This window comes from Pelophylax lessonae (assembly GCF_965119305.1).
Source record: "Pelophylax lessonae genome assembly, chromosome: 6".
NCBI lineage: Eukaryota > Metazoa > Chordata > Amphibia > Anura > Ranidae > Pelophylax > Pelophylax lessonae.
Genome location: NC_138773.1, coordinates 673297 through 692926, shown reverse-complemented (window position 1 = coordinate 692926; position 19630 = coordinate 673297). Strand labels below are relative to the sequence as shown.

Here is a 19630-nt window from a genome sequence, read left to right as displayed (position 1 = left end):
ATGAGGCGACCTCCAAAACAGAAATGGTTTTACAGGTGGAGGCCACTGACTTTTTTTCCCCCACTCATCTCTTCTGACTGTTTGTCACTAGTTTTGCATTTGGCTAGGGTCAGTGTCACTACTGGTAGCATGAGGCCGTACCTGGACCCTATAGAGGGGGTCAGTGTCACTACTGGTAGTATGAGGAGATACCAGGACCCTATAGAGGGGGTCAGTGTCACTACTGGTAGCATGAGGCCGTACCTGGACCCTATAGAGGGGGTCAGTGTCACTACTGGTAGTATGAGGCGATACCTGGACCCTATAGAGGGGGTTAGTGTCACTACTGGTAGTATGAGGCCATACCTGGACCCTATAGAGGGGGTTAGTGTCACTACTGGTAGTATGAGGAGATACCAGGACCCTATAGAGGGGGTCAGTGTCACTACTGGTAGTATGAGGCCATACCTGGACCCTATAGAGGGAGTCAGTGTCACTACTGGTAGTATGAGGAGATACCAGGACCCTATAGAGGGGGTCAGTGTCACTACTGGTAGTATGAGGAGATACCTGGACCCTATAGAGGGGTTCAGTGTCACTACTGGTAGTATGAGGAGATACCTGGACCCTATAGAGGGGTTCAGTGTCACTACTGGTAGTATGAGGCCATACCTGGACCCTATAGAGGGGGTTAGTGTCACTACTGGTAGTATGAGGCCATACCTGGACCCTATAGAGGGGGTCAGTGTCACTACTGGTAGTATGAGGCCATACCTGGGCCCTATAGAGGGGGTCAGTGTCACTACTGGTAGTATGAGGAGATACCTGGACCCTATAGAGGGGGTCAGTGTCACTACTGGTAGTATGAGGCCATACCTGGACCCTATAGAGGGGGTCAGTGTCACTACTGGTAGTATGAGGCCATACCTGGGCCCTATAGAGGGAGTCAGTGCCACTACTGGTAGTATGAGGCCATACCTGGACCCTATAGAGGGGATCAGTGTCACTACTGGTAGTATGAGGCCATACCTGGACCCTATAGAGGGGGTCAGTGTCACTACTGGTAGTATGAGGATATACCTGGACCCTATAGAGGGGGTCAGTGTCACTACTGGTAGTATGAGGCCATACCTGGACCCTATAGAGGGAGTCAGTGTCACTACTGGTAGTATGAGGCCATACCTGGACCCTATAGAGGGAGTCAGTGTCACTACTGGTAGTATGAGGAGATACCTGGACCCTATAGAGGGGGGTTAGTGTCACTACTGGTAGTATGAGGATATACCTGGACCCTATAGAGGAGGTCAGTGTCACTGCTGGTAGTATGAGGAGATACCTGGATCCTATAGAGGGGGTCAGTGTCACTACTGGTAGTATGAGGCCATACCTGGACCCTATAGAAGGGGTTAGTGTCACTACTCGTAGTATGAGGCCATACCTGGACCATATAGAGGGGGTTAGTGTCACTACTGGTAGTATGAGGAGATACCTGGACCCTATAGAGGGGGTCAGTGTCACTACTGGTAGTATGAGGCCATACCTGGACCCTATAGAGGGGGTCAGTGTCACTACTGGTAGTATGAGGATATACCTGGACCCTATAGAGGGGGGTCAGTGTCACTACTGGTAGTATGAGGAGATACCTGGACCCTATAGAGGGGGGTCAGTGTCACTAATGGTAGTATGAGGATATACCTGGACCCTATAGAGGGGGTCAGTGTCACTACTGGTAGTATGAGGCCATACCTGGACCCTATAGAGGAGGTCAGTGTCACTACTGGTTGTATGAGGAGATACCTGGACCCTATAGAGGGGGTCAGTGTCACTACTGGTAGCATGAGGTCATACCTGGACCCTATAGAGGGGGGTCAGTGTCACTACTGGTAGTATGAGGCCATACCTGGATCCTATAGAGGGAGTCAGTGTCACTACTGGTAGTATGAGGCCATACCTGGACCCTATAGAGGGGGTCAGTGTCACTACTGGTAGTATGAGGCCATACCTGGACCCTATAGAGGGGGTCAGTGTCACTACTGGTAGTATGAGGTCATACCTGGACCCTATAGAGGGGGGTCAGTGTCACTACTGGTAGTATGAGGCCATACCTGGACCCTATAGAGGGAGTCAGTGTCACTACTGGTAGTATGAGGCCATACCTGGACCCTATAGAGGGGGTCAGTGTCACTACTGGTAGTATGAGGTCATACCTGGACCCTATAGAGGGGGGTCAGTGTCACTACTGGTAGCATGAGGCCATACCTGGACCCTATAGAGGGGGGTTAGTGTCACTACTGGTAGTATGAGGCCATACCTGGACCCTATAGAGGGGGTCAGTGTCACTACTGGTAGTATGAGGCCATACCTGGACCCTATAGAGGGGGTCAGTGTCACTACTGGTAGTATGAGGCCATACCCGGACCCCATAGAGGGGGTTAGTGTCACTACTCGTAGTATGAGGCCATACCTGGACCCTATAGAGGGGGTTCAGTGTCACTACTGGTAGTATGAGGTCATATCTGGACCCTATAGAGGGGGTCAGTGTCACTACTGGTAGTATGAGGATATACCTGGACCCTATAGAGGGGAGTCAGTGTCACTACTGGTAGTATGAGGCCATACCTGGACCCTATAGAGGGGGTTCAGTGTCACTACTGGTAGTATGAGGCCATACCTGGACCCTATAGAGGGAGTCAGTGTCACTACTGGTAGTATGAGGCCATACCTGGACCCTATAGAGGGGGTCAGTGTCACTACTGGTAGTATCAGGCCATACCTGGACCCTATAGAGGAGGTCAGTGTCACTACTCGTAGTATGAGGAGATACCTGGACCCTATAGAGGGGGTCAGTGTCACTACTGGTAGGATGAGGAGATACCTGGACCCTATAGAGGGGGGTCAGTGTCACTACTGGTAGTATGAGGCCATACCTGGACCCTATAGAGGGAGTCAGTGTCACTACTGGTAGTATGAGGCCATACCTGGACCCTATAGAGGGGGTCAGTGTCACTACTGGTAGTATGAGGAGATACCTGGACCCTATAGAGGGGGTCAGTGTCACTACTGGTAGGATGAGGAGATACCTGGACCCTATAGAGGGGGTTAGTGTCACTACTGGTAGTATGAGGCCATACCTGGACCCTATAGAGGAGGTCAGTGTCACTACTGGTAGTATGAGGAGATACCTGGACCCTACGGAGGGGGTCAGTGTCACTACTGGTAGGATGAGGAGATACCTGGACCCTATAGAGGGGGTTAGTGTCACTATTGGTAGTATGAGTATATACCTGGACCCTATAGAGGGGGGGTCAGTGTCCCTACTGGTAGTATGAGGTCATACCTGGACCCTATAGAGGGGGTCAGTGTCACTACTGGTAGTATGAGGCCATACCTGGACCCTATAGAGGGGGGTCGGTGTCACTACTGGTAGTATGAGGCCATACCTGGACCCTATAGAGGGGGTCAGTGTCACTACTGGTAGTATGAGGCCATACCTGGACCCTATAGAGGGGGTCAGTGTCACTACTGGTAGTATGAGGCCATACCTGGACCCTATAGAGGGGGGTCAGGGTCACTACTGGTAGTATGAGGCCATACCTGGACCCTATAGAGGGGGTCAGTGTCACTACTGGTAGCATGAGGCCATACCTGGACCCTATAGAGGGGGTCAGTGTCATTACTAGTAGTATGAGGCCATACCTGGACCCTATAGAGGGGGTCAGTGTCACTACTGGTAGTATGAGGCCATACCTGGACCCTATAGAGGGGGTCAGTGTCACTACTGGTAGCATGAGGCCATACCTGGACCCTATAGAGGGGGTCAGTGTCATTACTGGTAGTATGAGGCCATACCTGGACCCTATAGAGGGGGTCAGGGTCACTACTGGTAGTATGAGGCCATACCTGGACCCTATAGAGGGGGTCAGTGTCACTACTGGTAGCATGAGGCCATACCTGGACCCTATAGAGGGGGTCAGTGTCATTACTAGTAGTATGAGGCCATACCTGGACCCTATAGAAGGGGTCAGTGTCACTACTGGTAGTATGAGGCCATACCTGGATCCTATAGAGGGGGTCAGTGTCACTACTGGTAGTATGAGGCCATACCTGGACCCTATAGAGGGGGTTAGTGTCACTACTGGTAGTATGAGGCCATACCTGGATCCTATAGAGGGGGGTCAGTGTCACTACTGGTAGTATGAGGCCATACCTGGACCCCATAGAGGGGGTCAGTGTCACTACTCGTAGTATGAGGCCATACCTGGACCCTATAGAGGGGGTCAGTGTCACTACTGGTAGTATGAGGAGATACCTGGACCCTATAGAGGGGGTCAGTGTCACTACTGGTAGTATGAGGATATACCTGGACCCTATAGAGGGGGTCAGTGTCACTACTGGTAGTATGAGGAGATACCTGGACCCTATAGAGGAGGTCAGTGTCACTACTGGTAGTATGAGGAGATACCTGGACCCTATAGAGGGGGGTCAGTGTCACTACTGGAAGTAGGAGGCGATACCTGGACCCTATAGAGGTTGCACAGGCAGTCCAACTCCTCCAGGATTGCACATCAATACCTCCCATTGCCAGAAGGTTTGCTGTGTCTCCCAGCACAGTCTCAGGACCATGGAGGAGATTCCAGGAGACAGGCAGTTACTCTAGGAGAGCTGGACAGGGCCATAGAAGGTCCTTAACCCATCAGCAGGACCGGTATCTGCTCCTTTGTGGAAGGAGGAACAGGATGAGAACTGCCAGAGCCCTACAAAATGACCTCCAGCAGCCACTGGTGGGAATGTCTCTAACCAACCAATCAGAAACAGACTTCATGAGGGTGGCCTGAGAGCCCGAAGTCCTCTAGTGGGCGCTGTGCTCACTGCCCGGCACCGTGGAGCTGGATTGGCATTTACCATTGAACACCAGAATTGGGAGCTCCACCACTGGCACCCTGTGCTTTTCACAGATGAGAGCAGAGTTCACCCTGAGCACATGTGACAGACATGAAAGGGTCTGGAGAAGCCGTGGAGAACGTTATGCTGCCTGTAACATCGTTCAGTATGACCGGTTTGGTGGTGGTCAGTGATGGTCTGGGGAGGCATATCCATGGAGGGACGCACAGATCTCTACAGGCTGGACAATGGCACCCTGACTGCCATTAGGATTCAGGATGAAATCCTTGAACCCATTGTCAAACCCTACACTGGTGCAGTGGGTCCTGGGTTCCTCCTGGTGCACAACAATGCCCGGCCTCATGTGGTGAGAGTATGCAGCCAGTTTCTGGAGGATGAAGGAATTGATACCATTGAATGACCCCCACACTCTCCTGACCTGAATCCAATAGAACACCTCTGGGACTTTCTGTTTCGGCCCATCTCACGCCACCAGGTTGCCCCTCAGTCTGTTCAGGAGCTCAGTGATGCCCTGGTCCAGATCTGGGAGGAAATACCCCAGGACACCATCCGTCCTCTCATTAGGAGCATGCCCCAACGTTGTCATTCATGCATACAAGCACGTGGGGGGGGGGGGGGGTCCATACACACTACTGAGGACCATTCTGAGATCCTGCAATGGAATTTCAACACATGGACTAGCCTGCTGCATCGTTTTTTCACTTTGATTTTTGAATTCAGCTCTCTGTAGGGTGATCATTTTCATTTCCATCAAATGATGTGGCATCCATTCCTTCCTAACCCATTACCCAGTCCATACCAGTATAGATCCTAACACATTACCCAGTCCATACCAGTATAGATCCTAACACATTACCCAGTCCATACCAGTATAGATCCTAACACATTACCCAATCCATACCAGTATAGATCCTAACACATTACCCAGTCCATACCAGTATAGATCCTAACACATTACCTAATCCATACCAGTATAGATCCTAACACATCACCCAGTCCATACCAGTATAGATCCTAACACATTACCCAGTCCATACCAGTATAGATCCTAACATGTTACCCAGTCCATACCAGTATAGATCCTAACACATTACCCAATCCATACCAGTATAGATCCTAACACATTACCCAGTCCATACCAGTATAGATCCTAACACATTACCCAATCCATACCAGTATAGATCCTAACACATTACCCAGTCCATACCAGTATAGATCCTAACACATTACCCAATCCATACCAGTATAGATCCTAACACATTACCCAGTCCATACCAGTATAGATCCTAACACATTACCCAGTCCATACCAGTATAGATCCTAACACATTACCCAGTCCATACCAGTATAGATCCTAACACATTACCCAGTCCATACCAGTATAGATCCTAACACATTACCCAGTCCATACCAGTATAGATCCTAACCCATTACCCAGTCTATACCAGTATAGATCCTAACACATTACCCAGTCCATACCAGTATAGATCCTAACACATTACCCAGTCCATACCAGTATAGATCCTAACACATTACCCAGTCCATACCAGTATAGATCCTAACACATTACCCAGTCCATACCAGTATAGATCCTAACACATTACCCAGTCCATACCAGTATAGATCCTAACACATTACCCAGTCCATACCAGTATAGATCCTAACCCATTACCCAGTCTATACCAGTATAGATCCTAACCCATTACCCAGTCCATACCAGTATAGATCCTAACACATTACCCAGTCCATACCAGTATAGATCCTAACACATTACCCAGTCCATACCAGTATAGATCCTAACACATTACCCAGTCCATACCAGTATAGATCCTAACACATTACCCAATCCATACCAGTATAGATCCTAACACATTACCCAGTCCATACCAGTATAGATCCTAACACATTACCTAATCCATACCAGTATAGATCCTAACACATCACCCAGTCCATACCAGTATAGATCCTAACACATTACCCAGTCCATACCAGTATAGATCCTAACATGTTACCCAGTCCATACCAGTATAGATCCTAACACATTACCCAATCCATACCAGTATAGATCCTAACACATTACCCAGTCCATACCAGTATAGATCCTAACACATTACCCAATCCATACCAGTATAGATCCTAACACATTACCCAGTCCATACCAGTATAGATCCTAACACATTACCCAATCCATACCAGTATAGATCCTAACACATTACCCAGTCCATACCAGTATAGATCCTAACACATTACCCAGTCCATACCAGTATAGATCCTAACACATTACCCAGTCCATACCAGTATAGATCCTAACACATTACCCAGTCCATACCAGTATAGATCCTAACACATTACCCAGTCCATACCAGTATAGATCCTAACCCATTACCCAGTCTATACCAGTATAGATCCTAACACATTACCCAGTCCATACCAGTATAGATCCTAACACATTACCCAGTCCATACCAGTATAGATCCTAACACATTACCCAGTCCATACCAGTATAGATCCTAACACATTACCCAGTCCATACCAGTATAGATCCTAACACATTACCCAGTCCATACCAGTATAGATCCTAACACATTACCCAGTCCATACCAGTATAGATCCTAACCCATTACCCAGTCTATACCAGTATAGATCCTAACACATTACCCAGTCCATACCAGTATAGATCCTAACACATTACCCAGTCCATACCAGTATAGATCCTAACACATTACCCAGTCCATACCAGTATAGATCCTAACACATTACCCAGTCCATACCAGTATAGATCCTAACACATTACCCAGTCCATACCAGTATAGATCCTAACACATTACCCAGTCCATACCAGTATAGATCCTAACACATTACCCAGTCCATACCAGTATAGATCCTAACACATTACCCAGTCCATACCAGTATAGATCCTAACACATTACCCAGTCCATACCAGTATAGATCCTAACACATTACCCAGTCCATACCAGTATAGATCCTAACACATTACCCAGTCCATACCAGTATAGATCCTAACACATTACCCAGTCCATACCAGTATAGATCCTAACACATTACCCAGTCCATACCAGTATAGATCCTAACACATTACCCAGTCCATACCAGTATAGATCCTAACACATTTCCCAGTCTATACCAGTGTAGAGCCTAACACATTACCCAGTCCATACCAGTATAGATCCTAACACATTACCCAGTCCATACCAGTATAGATCCTAACACATTACCCAGTCCATACCAGTATAGATCCTAACACATTACCCAGTCCATACCAGTATAGATCCTAACACATTACCCAGTCCATACCAGTATAGATCCTAACACATTACCCAGTCCATACCAGTATAGATCCTAACACATTACCCAGTCCATACCAGTATAGATCCTAACACATTACCAGTCCATACCAGTATAGATCCTAACACATTACCCAGTCCATACCAGTATAGATCCTAACACATTATCCAGTCCATACCAGTATAGATCCTAACACACTACCCAGTCCATACCAGTATAGATCCTAACACATTACCCAGTCCATACCAGTATAGATCCTAACACATTATCCAGTCCATACCAGTATAGATCCTAACACACTACCCAGTCCATACCAGTATAGATCCTAACACATTATCCAGTCCATACCAGTATAGATCCTAACACACTACCCAGTCCATACCAGTATAGATCCTAACACATTACCCAGTCCATACCAGTATAGATCCTAACACATTACCCAGTCCATACCAGTATAGATCCTAACCCATTACCCAGTCTATACCAGTATAGATCCTAACACATTATCCAGTCCATACCAGTATAGATCCTAACACATTACCCAGTCCATACCAGTATAGATCCTAACACATTACCCAGTCCATACCAGTATAGATCCTAACACATTACCCAGTCCATACCAGTATAGATCCTAACACATTACCCAGTCCATACCAGTATAGATCCTAACACATTACCCAGTCCATACCAGTATAGATCCTAACACATTACCCAGTCGATACCAGTATAGATCCTAACACATTACCCAGTCCATACCAGTATAGATCCTAACACATTATCCAGTCCATACCAGTATAGATCCTAACACACTTACCAGTCAATACCATTATAGAAATCCAGCATGAGATCCCATTCACATACCATGTGTTTTCTAAGTGTTCCTAGAATTGTTCTGAGCAGTGTACAAAGTTACAACATTGGTCCAAGCTGGATGAATGAAATATAAATTATCTATTCCAGGAATTCCTCCATAGCTCCTCCATCATCACTATCTCCAGAACATCCCTCACTTATTTTTCTTCTCCCCATCATCCTCCATCCTCCATAAGAATGAGGGATGTGGGGTGTCATATGAGTTTGAGGAAAAAAGACCCCCCCACCCTTTACATAACCAACACCCTCTTCTGTCTTCATCCATACATGATGTCATGGGTGTCAGCGTCTCGGAACTCCCATAGGGGGAACAGTGAGAATGGACGAAACTTGTACGAGGAGTTCTGCTTACCAGGAACAGAGACTTGTGGTAAAAGCTTGGAGAGGGACGTCATCTGGGAGATGTTCACCGAATCTAAGATCTGTGAAGAGAGCAGAACTCACAATCATCTCCATGGGGAGACCAGAATCCGGGGGTGACAGCTAAGTGACATTCATTACCTGGAGATCAGAAAATACTGACCAAACTTTCTAAAGGACCCCAGGGGGTATTATCAGAAATGAATAAAAAATAAACAAGGTACTATCCCACTTCTAGCTGCAGCTTTGTTCCCCTTTATTAGCGTGGTTCTAATTATACATATTATCAGAAATGGCCACCAGACACACCACAGGGAGCTCAGAGTATGGGACCAATGGGGGGGGGGGGGATGGTGGGTTCCTGGAGAACTGGACTGGTTTTTGGTTGGCTACTGGCCTACCATGAGGATGGACTGCATCTAAATGAAGTGGGGGGGGGGGACTCTGTTGGTGGAGAAAATGGTTAGAAGTTTGGAAGAGCTTTTAAACCAGGATCTGGGGGGACTCAGAGGACATAGAGGTGGGGGGAACAGAGAGAGAACGGGACACTAGATTGTGTGACTGGAACCTGTCCAATGTTTCCAGCTTCTTTATGTGAACATTTCCCATCCTACACTGATGCACCTCGCTGCTACTAGTGTAAACCAAGCTATGCCAGGATTTTCTGGTCACATGACCTGCAAGAAGCAAGCAGTGCCATATTTTCTGGTCACATGACCCACAGAGAGCGAGAAGAGCCAGGATTTCTGGTCATATGACCCGCATATAGCTAGCAGGGCTGTATTTTCTGGTCACATGTTCCTCTCTGAGTGTACAATTCCCATAGAACTGAATGTGTCCTTCAGAGATGTGTAGTCCATCCTGAGGGTGAGCAGGAATGGGGTACATGGAGAAGGAACGTAGTCACTCTAGAACAGGAAGTCTGAGAAGAGCAGGAAAAAGCTTCCATCTGAGAGATGCCCACTTCCCTGGAACCAGCATAGATTGGGCCCTACACCGACATTGGTCCTTCAATAAGGGCCCTGGAACCAGCATCGATTGGGCCCTACATCAACATTGATCCTTTAATGAGGGCCCTGGAACCAGCATACATGGGGCCCTACAGGGACATTGGTCCTTTATTGATGGCCCTTGAACCAGCATAGATGGGGCCCTACATCGACATTGATCCTTTAATGAGGGCCCTGGAACCAGCATCGATTGGGCCCTACACCAACATTGGTCCTTTAATGAGGGCCCTGGAACCAGCATCGATTGGGCCCTACGCCGACAGTGGTCCTTCAATGAAGGCCCTGGAACCAGCATCGATAAGGCCCTACACCAACGTTAGTCCTTAAATGAGGGCCCTGGAACCAGCATAGATGGGGCCCTACACTGACATTGGTCCTTTAATAATGGAAGCTCTGGATTTAGAGTTGGACTCACATCAATGAAGAATCCCAACACTGCGATCCCATTGGACACTTTCTTCGCCTCTGTCAGGTTCATTCCATTCTTGGTGTGTACGATGTGCATCTGGAGGGAAAAGATCATTGTGAGTCTTTGTCTGTCCTCATCCTATACCGATCCTTAATACGTAATCCAGACCTACCATTGGGGAGACACGTCACCCAAGTCCACAAGGGGAAATTTCCTAAAACTAAGGTCACTGCAATAGATAGAACCCATATACCCCTAAGAAAAGGGGATTGGAACAAGTCTCTGTTTCCATTAGATCAGAGATGGATCTATAGTTACATAGTTAGTGAAGTTGAAAAAAAGACACCAGTCCATCCAGTTCAACCTATGATGTGTGTGTGTGTTTATGTCAATAGTACATTGTATACCCCTGTATGTTGTACATTGTATACCCCTGTATGTTGTACATTGTATACCCCTGTATGTTGTACATTGTATACCCCTGTATGTTGTACATTGTATACCCCTGTATGTTGTACATTGTATACCCCTGTATGTTGTGTATGTTGTACATTGTATACCCCCTGTATGTTGTACATTGTATACCCCTGTATGTTGTACATTGTATACCCCTGTATGTTGTACATTGTATACCCCTGTATGTTGTACATTGTATACCCCTGTATGTTGTGTATGTTGTACATTGTATACCCCCTGTATGTTGTACATTGTATACCCCTGTATGTTGTACATTGTATACCCCTGTATGTTGTGTATGTTGTACATTGTATACCCCCTGTATGTTGTACATTGTATACCCCCTGTATGTTGTACATTGTATACCCCCTGTATGTTATACATTGTATACCCCTGTATGTTGTACATTGTATATCCCCTGTATGTTGTACATTGTATACCCCTGTATGTTGTACATTGTATACCCCTGTATGTTGTACATTGTATACTCCTGTATGTTGTACATTGTATACCCCTGTATGTTGTACATTGTATACCCCTGTATGTTGTACATTGTATACCCCTGTATGTTGTACATTGTATACCCCTGTATGTTGTGTACGTTGTACATTGTATACCCCTGTATGTTGTACATTGTATACCCCCTGTATGTTGTACATTGTATACCCCTGTATGTTGTACATTGTATACCCCTGTATGTTGTACATTGTATATCCCTGTATGTTGTACATTGTATACCCCTGTATGTTGTACATTGTATATCCCTGTATGTTGTACATTGTATATCCCCTGTATGTTGTACATTGTATAGCCCCTGTATGTTGTACATTGTATACCCCTGTATGTTGTACATTGTATATCCCTGTATGTTGTACATTGTATACCCCCTGTATGTTGTACATTGTATACCCCTGTATGTTGTACATTGTATACCCCTGTATGTTGTACATTGTATACCCCTGTATGTCGTACATTGTATACCCCCTGTATGTTGTTGTCTTTAAGGTGCCCATCTAATAGTTTTTTGAAACTATCAATGCTCCCCGCGGACACCACTGCTTGTGGAAGAGAATTCCACATCCTTACTGCTCTCACAGTAAAGAACCCTTTATGCAGTTTAAGGTTAAACCGCTTCTCTTCTAATTTTAGTGAGTGGCCACGTGTCCTTTTATTTTCCCTTTCTCTGAATAGTTTGTTCCTTATGCTAGGTTCACCAGTATGGTATTTGTACATTGATATCATATCCCCTCTCCAGCTTAGAAAAAAAGCTATTCAGTCGGAAGGAATGCATGAGGACTCGAGGGCATACAATGCGATTAGAGGAGAAGAGATTTAACCTCAGGCAACGTGGGGGGTTCTTTACTGTTAGGGCTACAAGATTGTGGAATTCTCTATCACAAGAGGTGGTTTCTGCGGGAAGTATGGTGGCTTTCAAAAGACTCTTAGACGTACATCTCAAGGATCAGAACATTCAGGGGTATGAGAGATGATTACAGCCACACACACCTACACAGGGGGAACTGGATGGACTATTGTCTTTATTCAACCTCAACTACTATGTAGCTATGTAACTATTATTTTCATTACTAAAGTCTTGTATGGGGTCCCTTAACATCCCCTCCAATATCTTACAGACTATTGATGTTAGGCTGACCGGCCTGTAGTTACCCGGGATATATCTCGGTCTTTTTTAAATACTGGTACCACGTTGGCTTTTTTCCAATCAGCTGGCACCATACCCGTCTGTAGACCATCCAAAAAATTAGGAATAATGGTTGTCGTGGAAAATAAATAGGCTTGTACTGAAAAGTACAAATGGTCTGGCTATCATCTGGCTGAGTTCTTTAGGGACCCTCGGGTGTAAGCCATCTGGTCTCGCTGACCTATATATGTTAAGTTTTTCAAGTCTAGTTCTGAGTCTGTCTTTTGTTACCCATGAGGGTGCTTCCTGTGACGTGTTATTAACTTTAACATTACAAGCTGGGTTAGTGTAGCCCCCCAATTCTTTTGTGAAGACTGAGGAGAACTTTTTATTTAGCACTTTCACCTTCTCTCTGTCCTTTGTAGCCAGATTCCCTTTGTCGTCCTATATGGGGCCAATGTGTTCTGGCATCACTTTCTTACTATTTAACCAATTTATTCTTTCTTTTTTTTTTTTTTTACTCTCTTCTACTATGTGCCTTTCGTGTTCTACAGTCAGGTCCATAAATATTGGGACATCAACAATTCTAATCTTTTTGGCTCTATACACCACCATGATGTATTTGAAATGAAACAAACAAGATGTGCTTTAACTGCAGACTTTCAGCTTTAATTTGAGGGTATTTACATCCAAATCAGGTGAACGGTGTAGGAATTACAACAGTTTGTATATGTGCCTCCCACTTTTTAAGGGACCAAAAGTAATGGGACAATTGGCTGGTCAGCTGTTCCATGGCCAGGTGTGTGTTATTCCCTCATTATCCCATTTACAAGGAGCAGATAAAAGGTCCAGAGTTAATTTCAAGCGTGCTATTTGCATTTGGAATCTGTTGCTGTCAACTCTCAATATGAGATCCAAAGAGCTGTCACTATCAGTGAAGCAAGCCATCATTAGGCTGAAAAAACAAAACAAACCCATCAGAGAGATGGCAAAAACATTAGGTGTGGCCAAATTAATTGTTTGGAACATCCTTAAAAAGAAAGAACGCACCGGTGAGCATAGCAACACCAAAAGACCCGGAAGACCACGGAAAACAACTGTGGTGGATGACCGAAGAATTCTTTCCCTGGTGAAGAAAACACCCTTCACAACAGTTGGTCAGATCAAGAACACTCTCCAGGAGGTAGGTGTATGTGTGTCAGATCAAGAACACTCTCCAGGAGGTAGGTGTATGTGTGTCAGATCAGGATCACTCTCCAGGAGGTAGGTGTATGTGTGTCAGATCAGGAACACTCTCCAGGAGGTAGGTGTATGTGTGTCAGATCAGGAACACTCTCCAGGAGGTAGGTGTATGTGTGTCAGATCAGGAACACTCTCCAGGAGGTAGGTGTATGTGTGTCAGATCAAGAACACTCTCTAGGAGGTAGGTGTATGTGTGTCAGATCAAGAACACTCTCCAGGAGGTAGGTGTATGTGTGTCAGATCAAGAACGCTCTCCAGGAGGTAGGTGTACGTGTGTCAGATCAGGAACACTCTCCAGGAGGTAGGTGTATGTGTGTCAGATCAAGAACGCTCTCCAGGAGGTAGGTGTATGTGTGTCAGATCAGGAACACTCTCCAGGAGGTAGGTGTATGTGTGTCAGATCAAGATCACTCTCCAGGAGGTAGGTGTATGTGTGTCAGATCAGGAACGCTCTCCAGGAGGTAGGTGTATGTGTGTCAGATCAGGAACACTCTCCAGGAGGTAGGTGTATGTGTGTCAGATCAAGAACACTCTCCAGGAGGTAGGTGTATGTGTGTCAGATCAAGATCACTCTCCAGGAGGTAGGTGTATGTGTGTCAGATCAAGAGCACTCTTCAGGAGGTAGGTGTATGTGTGTCAGATAAAGATCACTCTCCAGGAGGTAGGTGTATGTGTGTCAGATCAGGAACACTCTCCAGGAGGTAGGTGTATGTGTCTCAGATAAAGATCACTCTCCAGGAGGTAGGTGTATGTGTGTCAGATCAAGAACACTCTCCAGGAGGTAGGTGTATGTGTGTCAGATGAAGAGCACTCTCCAGGAGGTAGGTGTATGTGTGTCAGATGAAGAGCACTCTCCAGGAGGTAGGTGTATGTGTGCCAGATCAAGAACGCAGTCCAGGAGGTAGGTGTATGTGTCTCAGATAAAGATCACTCTCCAGGAGGTAGGTGTATGTGTGTCAGATCAAGAGCACTCTTCAGGAGGTAGGTGTATGTGTGTCAGATCAGGAACACTCTCCAGGAGGTAGGTGTATGTGTGTCAGATCAGGAACACTCTCCAGGAGGTAGGTGTATGTGTGTCAGATCAAGAACACTCTCCAGGAGGTAGGTGTATGTGTGTCAAAGTCAACAATCAAGAGAAGACTTCACCAGAGTGAATACAGAGGGTTCACCACAAGATGTAAACCATTGGTGAGCCTCAAAAACAGGAAGGCCAGATTAGAGTTTGCCAAACAACATCTAAAAAAGCCTTCACAGTTCTGGAACATCCTATGGACAGATGAGACCAAGATCAACTTGTAGCAGAGTGATGGGAAGAGAAGAGTATGGAGAAGGAAAGGAACTGCTCATGATACAAAGCATACCACCTCATCAGTGAAGCATGGTGGTGGTAGTGTCATGGCGTGGGCATGTATGGCTGCCAATGGAACTGGTTCTCTTGTATTTATTGATGATGTGACTGCTGACAGAAGCAGCAGGATGAATTCTGAAGTGTTTCGGGAATATTATCGGCTCATATTCAGCCAAATGCTTCAGAACTCATTGGACGGCGCTTCACAGTACAGATGGACAATGACCCGAAGCATACTGCGAAAGCAACCAAAGAGTTTTTTAAGGGAAAGAATTGGAATGTTATGCAATGGCCAAGTCAATCACCTGACCTGAATCGGATTGAGCATGCATTTCACTTGCTGAAGACAACACTGAAGGGAAAATGCCCCAAGAACAAGCAGGAACTGAAGACAGTTGCAGTAGAGGCCTGGCAGAGCATCACCAGGGATGAAACCCAGCGTCTGGTGATGTCTATGCGTTCCACACTTCAGGCTGTAATTGACTGCAAAGGATTTGCAACCAAGTATTAAAAAGTGAAAGTTTGATTTATGATTGTTAATCTGTCCCATTACTTTTGGTCTCTTAAAAAGTGTGAGGCACATATACAAACTGTTGTAATTCCTACACCGTTCACCTGATTTGGATGTAAATACCCTCAAATTAAAGCTGAAAGTCTGCAGTTAAGGCACATCTTAATTAGGACACATTGTTTGTTTCATTTCAAATCCATTGTGGTGGTGTATAGAGCCAAAAAGATTAGAATTGTGTCAATGTCCCAATATTTATGGACCTGACTGTATTTTAGCCACCCTGATTTTGCTCTTACATTTCTTATTGCATTCTTTGTAATGTGGGAATTCTGCCAATGACTCTTCAGCCTTGTAGTTTTTTAAGGCCTTTTCTTTAGTTTTTATATGAATTTTTACCTTGGAGTTTAGCTACCCAGGGTTTATTTTAGCTCTTTTAAACGTATTTCCCGTTGAAATGCACTGGCCAATACCTTTATTTAGTATGTTCTTAAAGCACTCCCATTTTTCCTCCGTGTTCTTTGTTCCTAGGATTTTATCCCATTTAATATAGTTTAGCATAGAGCGCAGTTTAGGGAATTTGGCTCTTTTGAAATTCAGTATCCTTATATTACCCTAGTGTTTCCTATTTCTATGATTTATACTGAAACAAATTGACCTATGGTCCCTCTTTCCTAAGTTGTCCCATATTTCTACATCCGCAGTCAGGTCGGTATTATTCGTAATCAGTAGGTCTAGTAATGCATTGTTTTTTGTTTATAAACGAAAGGCTACATCACTTCCTGGGTTGAAGGACATTATATCTTGTTTGCATTTGGCAAAACAGATTAATCACACCATGTGTAACGAAACCACGACCCACACTGTGCTTGTGTACTTCCTTCAGTATACCACTTCTTCCCAGTCTTGAACATAGATATTAAATCCTAGCCGCCCCCATACTAAGCTAGCCGACAACTTAGCTTGTACAAGTTCTGGAACCTTCTCTTTTATTGAAAAACTCACACAGAATATATACAGCATGCGCATCCCCCTCCTGATCAGATTACCCCACCAGGTCAATTGCCTGATTACATTACCATATGCAGAAGAAATTGTATACAGAAATAGAATTAACCTGAACTAATTATCTAGCCATCTGGACAGAAACAATATGTGAGTTCATTAACAATTAACAATGGGGCAGACAAACTTAACAGAATCCACATCACACCTCAATACACAGACAATAGGAAGAGACCACCAGTGACAGACTGTCCATCTCTGACATTGAAGTACAATACACATTGTCATAAGTGTAAACACAGAACCCATTGTAGATAACAGGTGAGTATATCAGCATATTCAAACGAGGTGTGGAAGACAGGTATTTGAGCTGATGATATTTGCATCTGCTATGAATCTTACTGTCTTGGGGAGACATGGATTTGAATCCAAAGTAACATTGCTCCAAGGGCCCCACATATATTGTCCGTCTTTCATACCCAGTGACGGTGAGTACCGTCACACCATGGTCCCTCCTATTCTTTTTCTTTTTTTATATATATATTATATAAACAGCACATTTATACTAAAATTGTGTCCACATTTCTAGGTTTTATGTAATTTTTTGATAAATATATTCTTGTTTTTTGCAGGGCCCTTATGGGCAATTTATGTTGCTGCCCTCTTGTGGTTGGCCCCCAGATGGATGCTGGATTGTTACTGCATCCCCCTGTGTGGACGTGGGGGAGTTTCCCCATTGACCTCGGGTGTGCCGCCTTTTTGCCACTCCGTGGGCTTGCTACCCTCCTGGGTTGCCTGGCTGTGGATTCTCGGCTCACGTCCACGCTGCCCAATGTCCCCACTCCATACTCGCCAGCTCTCCAGGGTTCTCACGTGTGCAATGGGCCTCCACCAGTGCAATGGGTTTGCACACACGTGATCAAAGATCCTTATACCCTGTCTGGACTGTGTAGGTGCGTGATGTATTTAATGATGGCCGTGCGCCTCTCTGGGGCAACGGTGTCCGTTGGCAGCTTCCTGCCCAGAACACTCGGGGGAGATTGTTTGACAGGCTCCAGCTGGATCAATCATGCGGCACCACCCAGCACACTCACTCTTATAAATAGGGTAGTTTAGTCTCCCATGCCAGATGTCAGGGTCACTCATGCTATGGTCCTCCCCACTACCAGTTCCACCTATATTGGATGGCCCCAAAGTTACTCAGATCCTGGTAAGGCTGCTTTACGTTCCAATATTCACTTTCCTTCTGTCCCATGGGTCCACCTCTCCTCGGCTGGGCATGTTATCTCTCAGAAGTTTTTATTGCTCTTTGCATTTAGCAATTACCAATTACTACGTACATCTTTAATTACATATTAGAATATTTTTTGTCCTCGTATCCTCATCCATCTTTGGTATAATATCTCATTATCTCTAAAAGATGCAGGACCCTTTAAATACTACATTATATATACGTCTATTGTCATTTATAATCTCTAGATCCTTAGTGGGTGGCCGGCCTGCTGTCATCCCTGGTGGGCTGAATGACCTCACCTTCCACACAGGGGACCCCCATAACACTTTTTATTCATTATCCGGTCTATTCATTTCTGAAGCGTTCGTACTATTGGACTAATATCACTCTTTTGTATTGTATTTTGTTTTTTGTACTTGTTCATATTTATTTATTTGGATATCTTCCACCTACACCCCCTGAGGAAGACTGTCTTACAGTTGAAACACGTTGGGAACTATCACTGGTTATATAACTAATAAAGTTCATAAATGCTATGACATTTCTACTTCTGGTTAGGAGACACAAGCAACACACTGGTCATGGTGTCCAGACCAGAGGAACTTTACCTTGTCGTCCAATAAACGTGTTTGACTTTTATACCACAAAATCTATGTGTTTGTGTGAGTTTTGGCTGCAAAAAAAGTCCCACTGGAGATGTAAATGTTCTATTAGGTACAGGGAGGAGGCAGCTGCTAACCCATCATATACTTTTTCAGAATACCGATCTTTATATACCAATCCTTATATACATATATGTCTGTCCTCATCCTACACGGATATACCGGTCCTTATATACCAATCCTTATATACCATATATGTCTGTCCTCATCCTACACGGATATACCGGTCCTTATATACCAATCCTTATATACCATATATGTCTGTCCTCATCCTACACGGATATACCGGTCCTTATATACCAATCCTTATATACCATATATGTCTATCCTTATCCTACACGGATATACCGGTACTTATATACCAATCCTTATATACCATATATGTCTGTCCTCATCCTACACAGATATACCAGTCCTTATATACCAATCCTTATATACCGATCTTTAAAAACCATCTACTATAATGGTAATCAAATATCTGGTGTTATTATTGTAAAATTTATCTAAATGCCTCTCTGGTGAAGCGCCTGCAGGCCTGCGAGTGACGGAGGTGAGTATAGGCCCTGAGAAAATGGCGGCTGAAAGCCTCAGAAGTGGATGTGAGAGGCAGCTCCCGCGGGTGTCAGAGGGGAAGGAGATCGTGTCTGTCGGGGCACAGGGAGCGGATGGCAGGTCTCCATACGGGGCGGTGATT

The 19630-nt window shown here is 45.2% G+C and overlaps 1 protein-coding gene across 1 annotated transcript in view; it reads right to left on the bottom strand.

Moving 5' to 3' along the window:
- The window catches only part of LOC309557754 (carbonic anhydrase 4-like), a gene marked incomplete at both ends in the record, with an annotated part of 51948 nt that overhangs the window by 11713 nt on the left and 20605 nt on the right, over nucleotides 1–19630 (bottom strand). The window contains 2 exons of the mRNA XM_082260521.1: nucleotides 9413–9482; nucleotides 10846–10935. Of these exons, the coding sequence (XP_082116647.1) occupies nucleotides 9413–9482; nucleotides 10846–10935 (160 nt within the window). The remainder of the gene's footprint in view (nucleotides 1–9412; nucleotides 9483–10845; nucleotides 10936–19630) is intronic.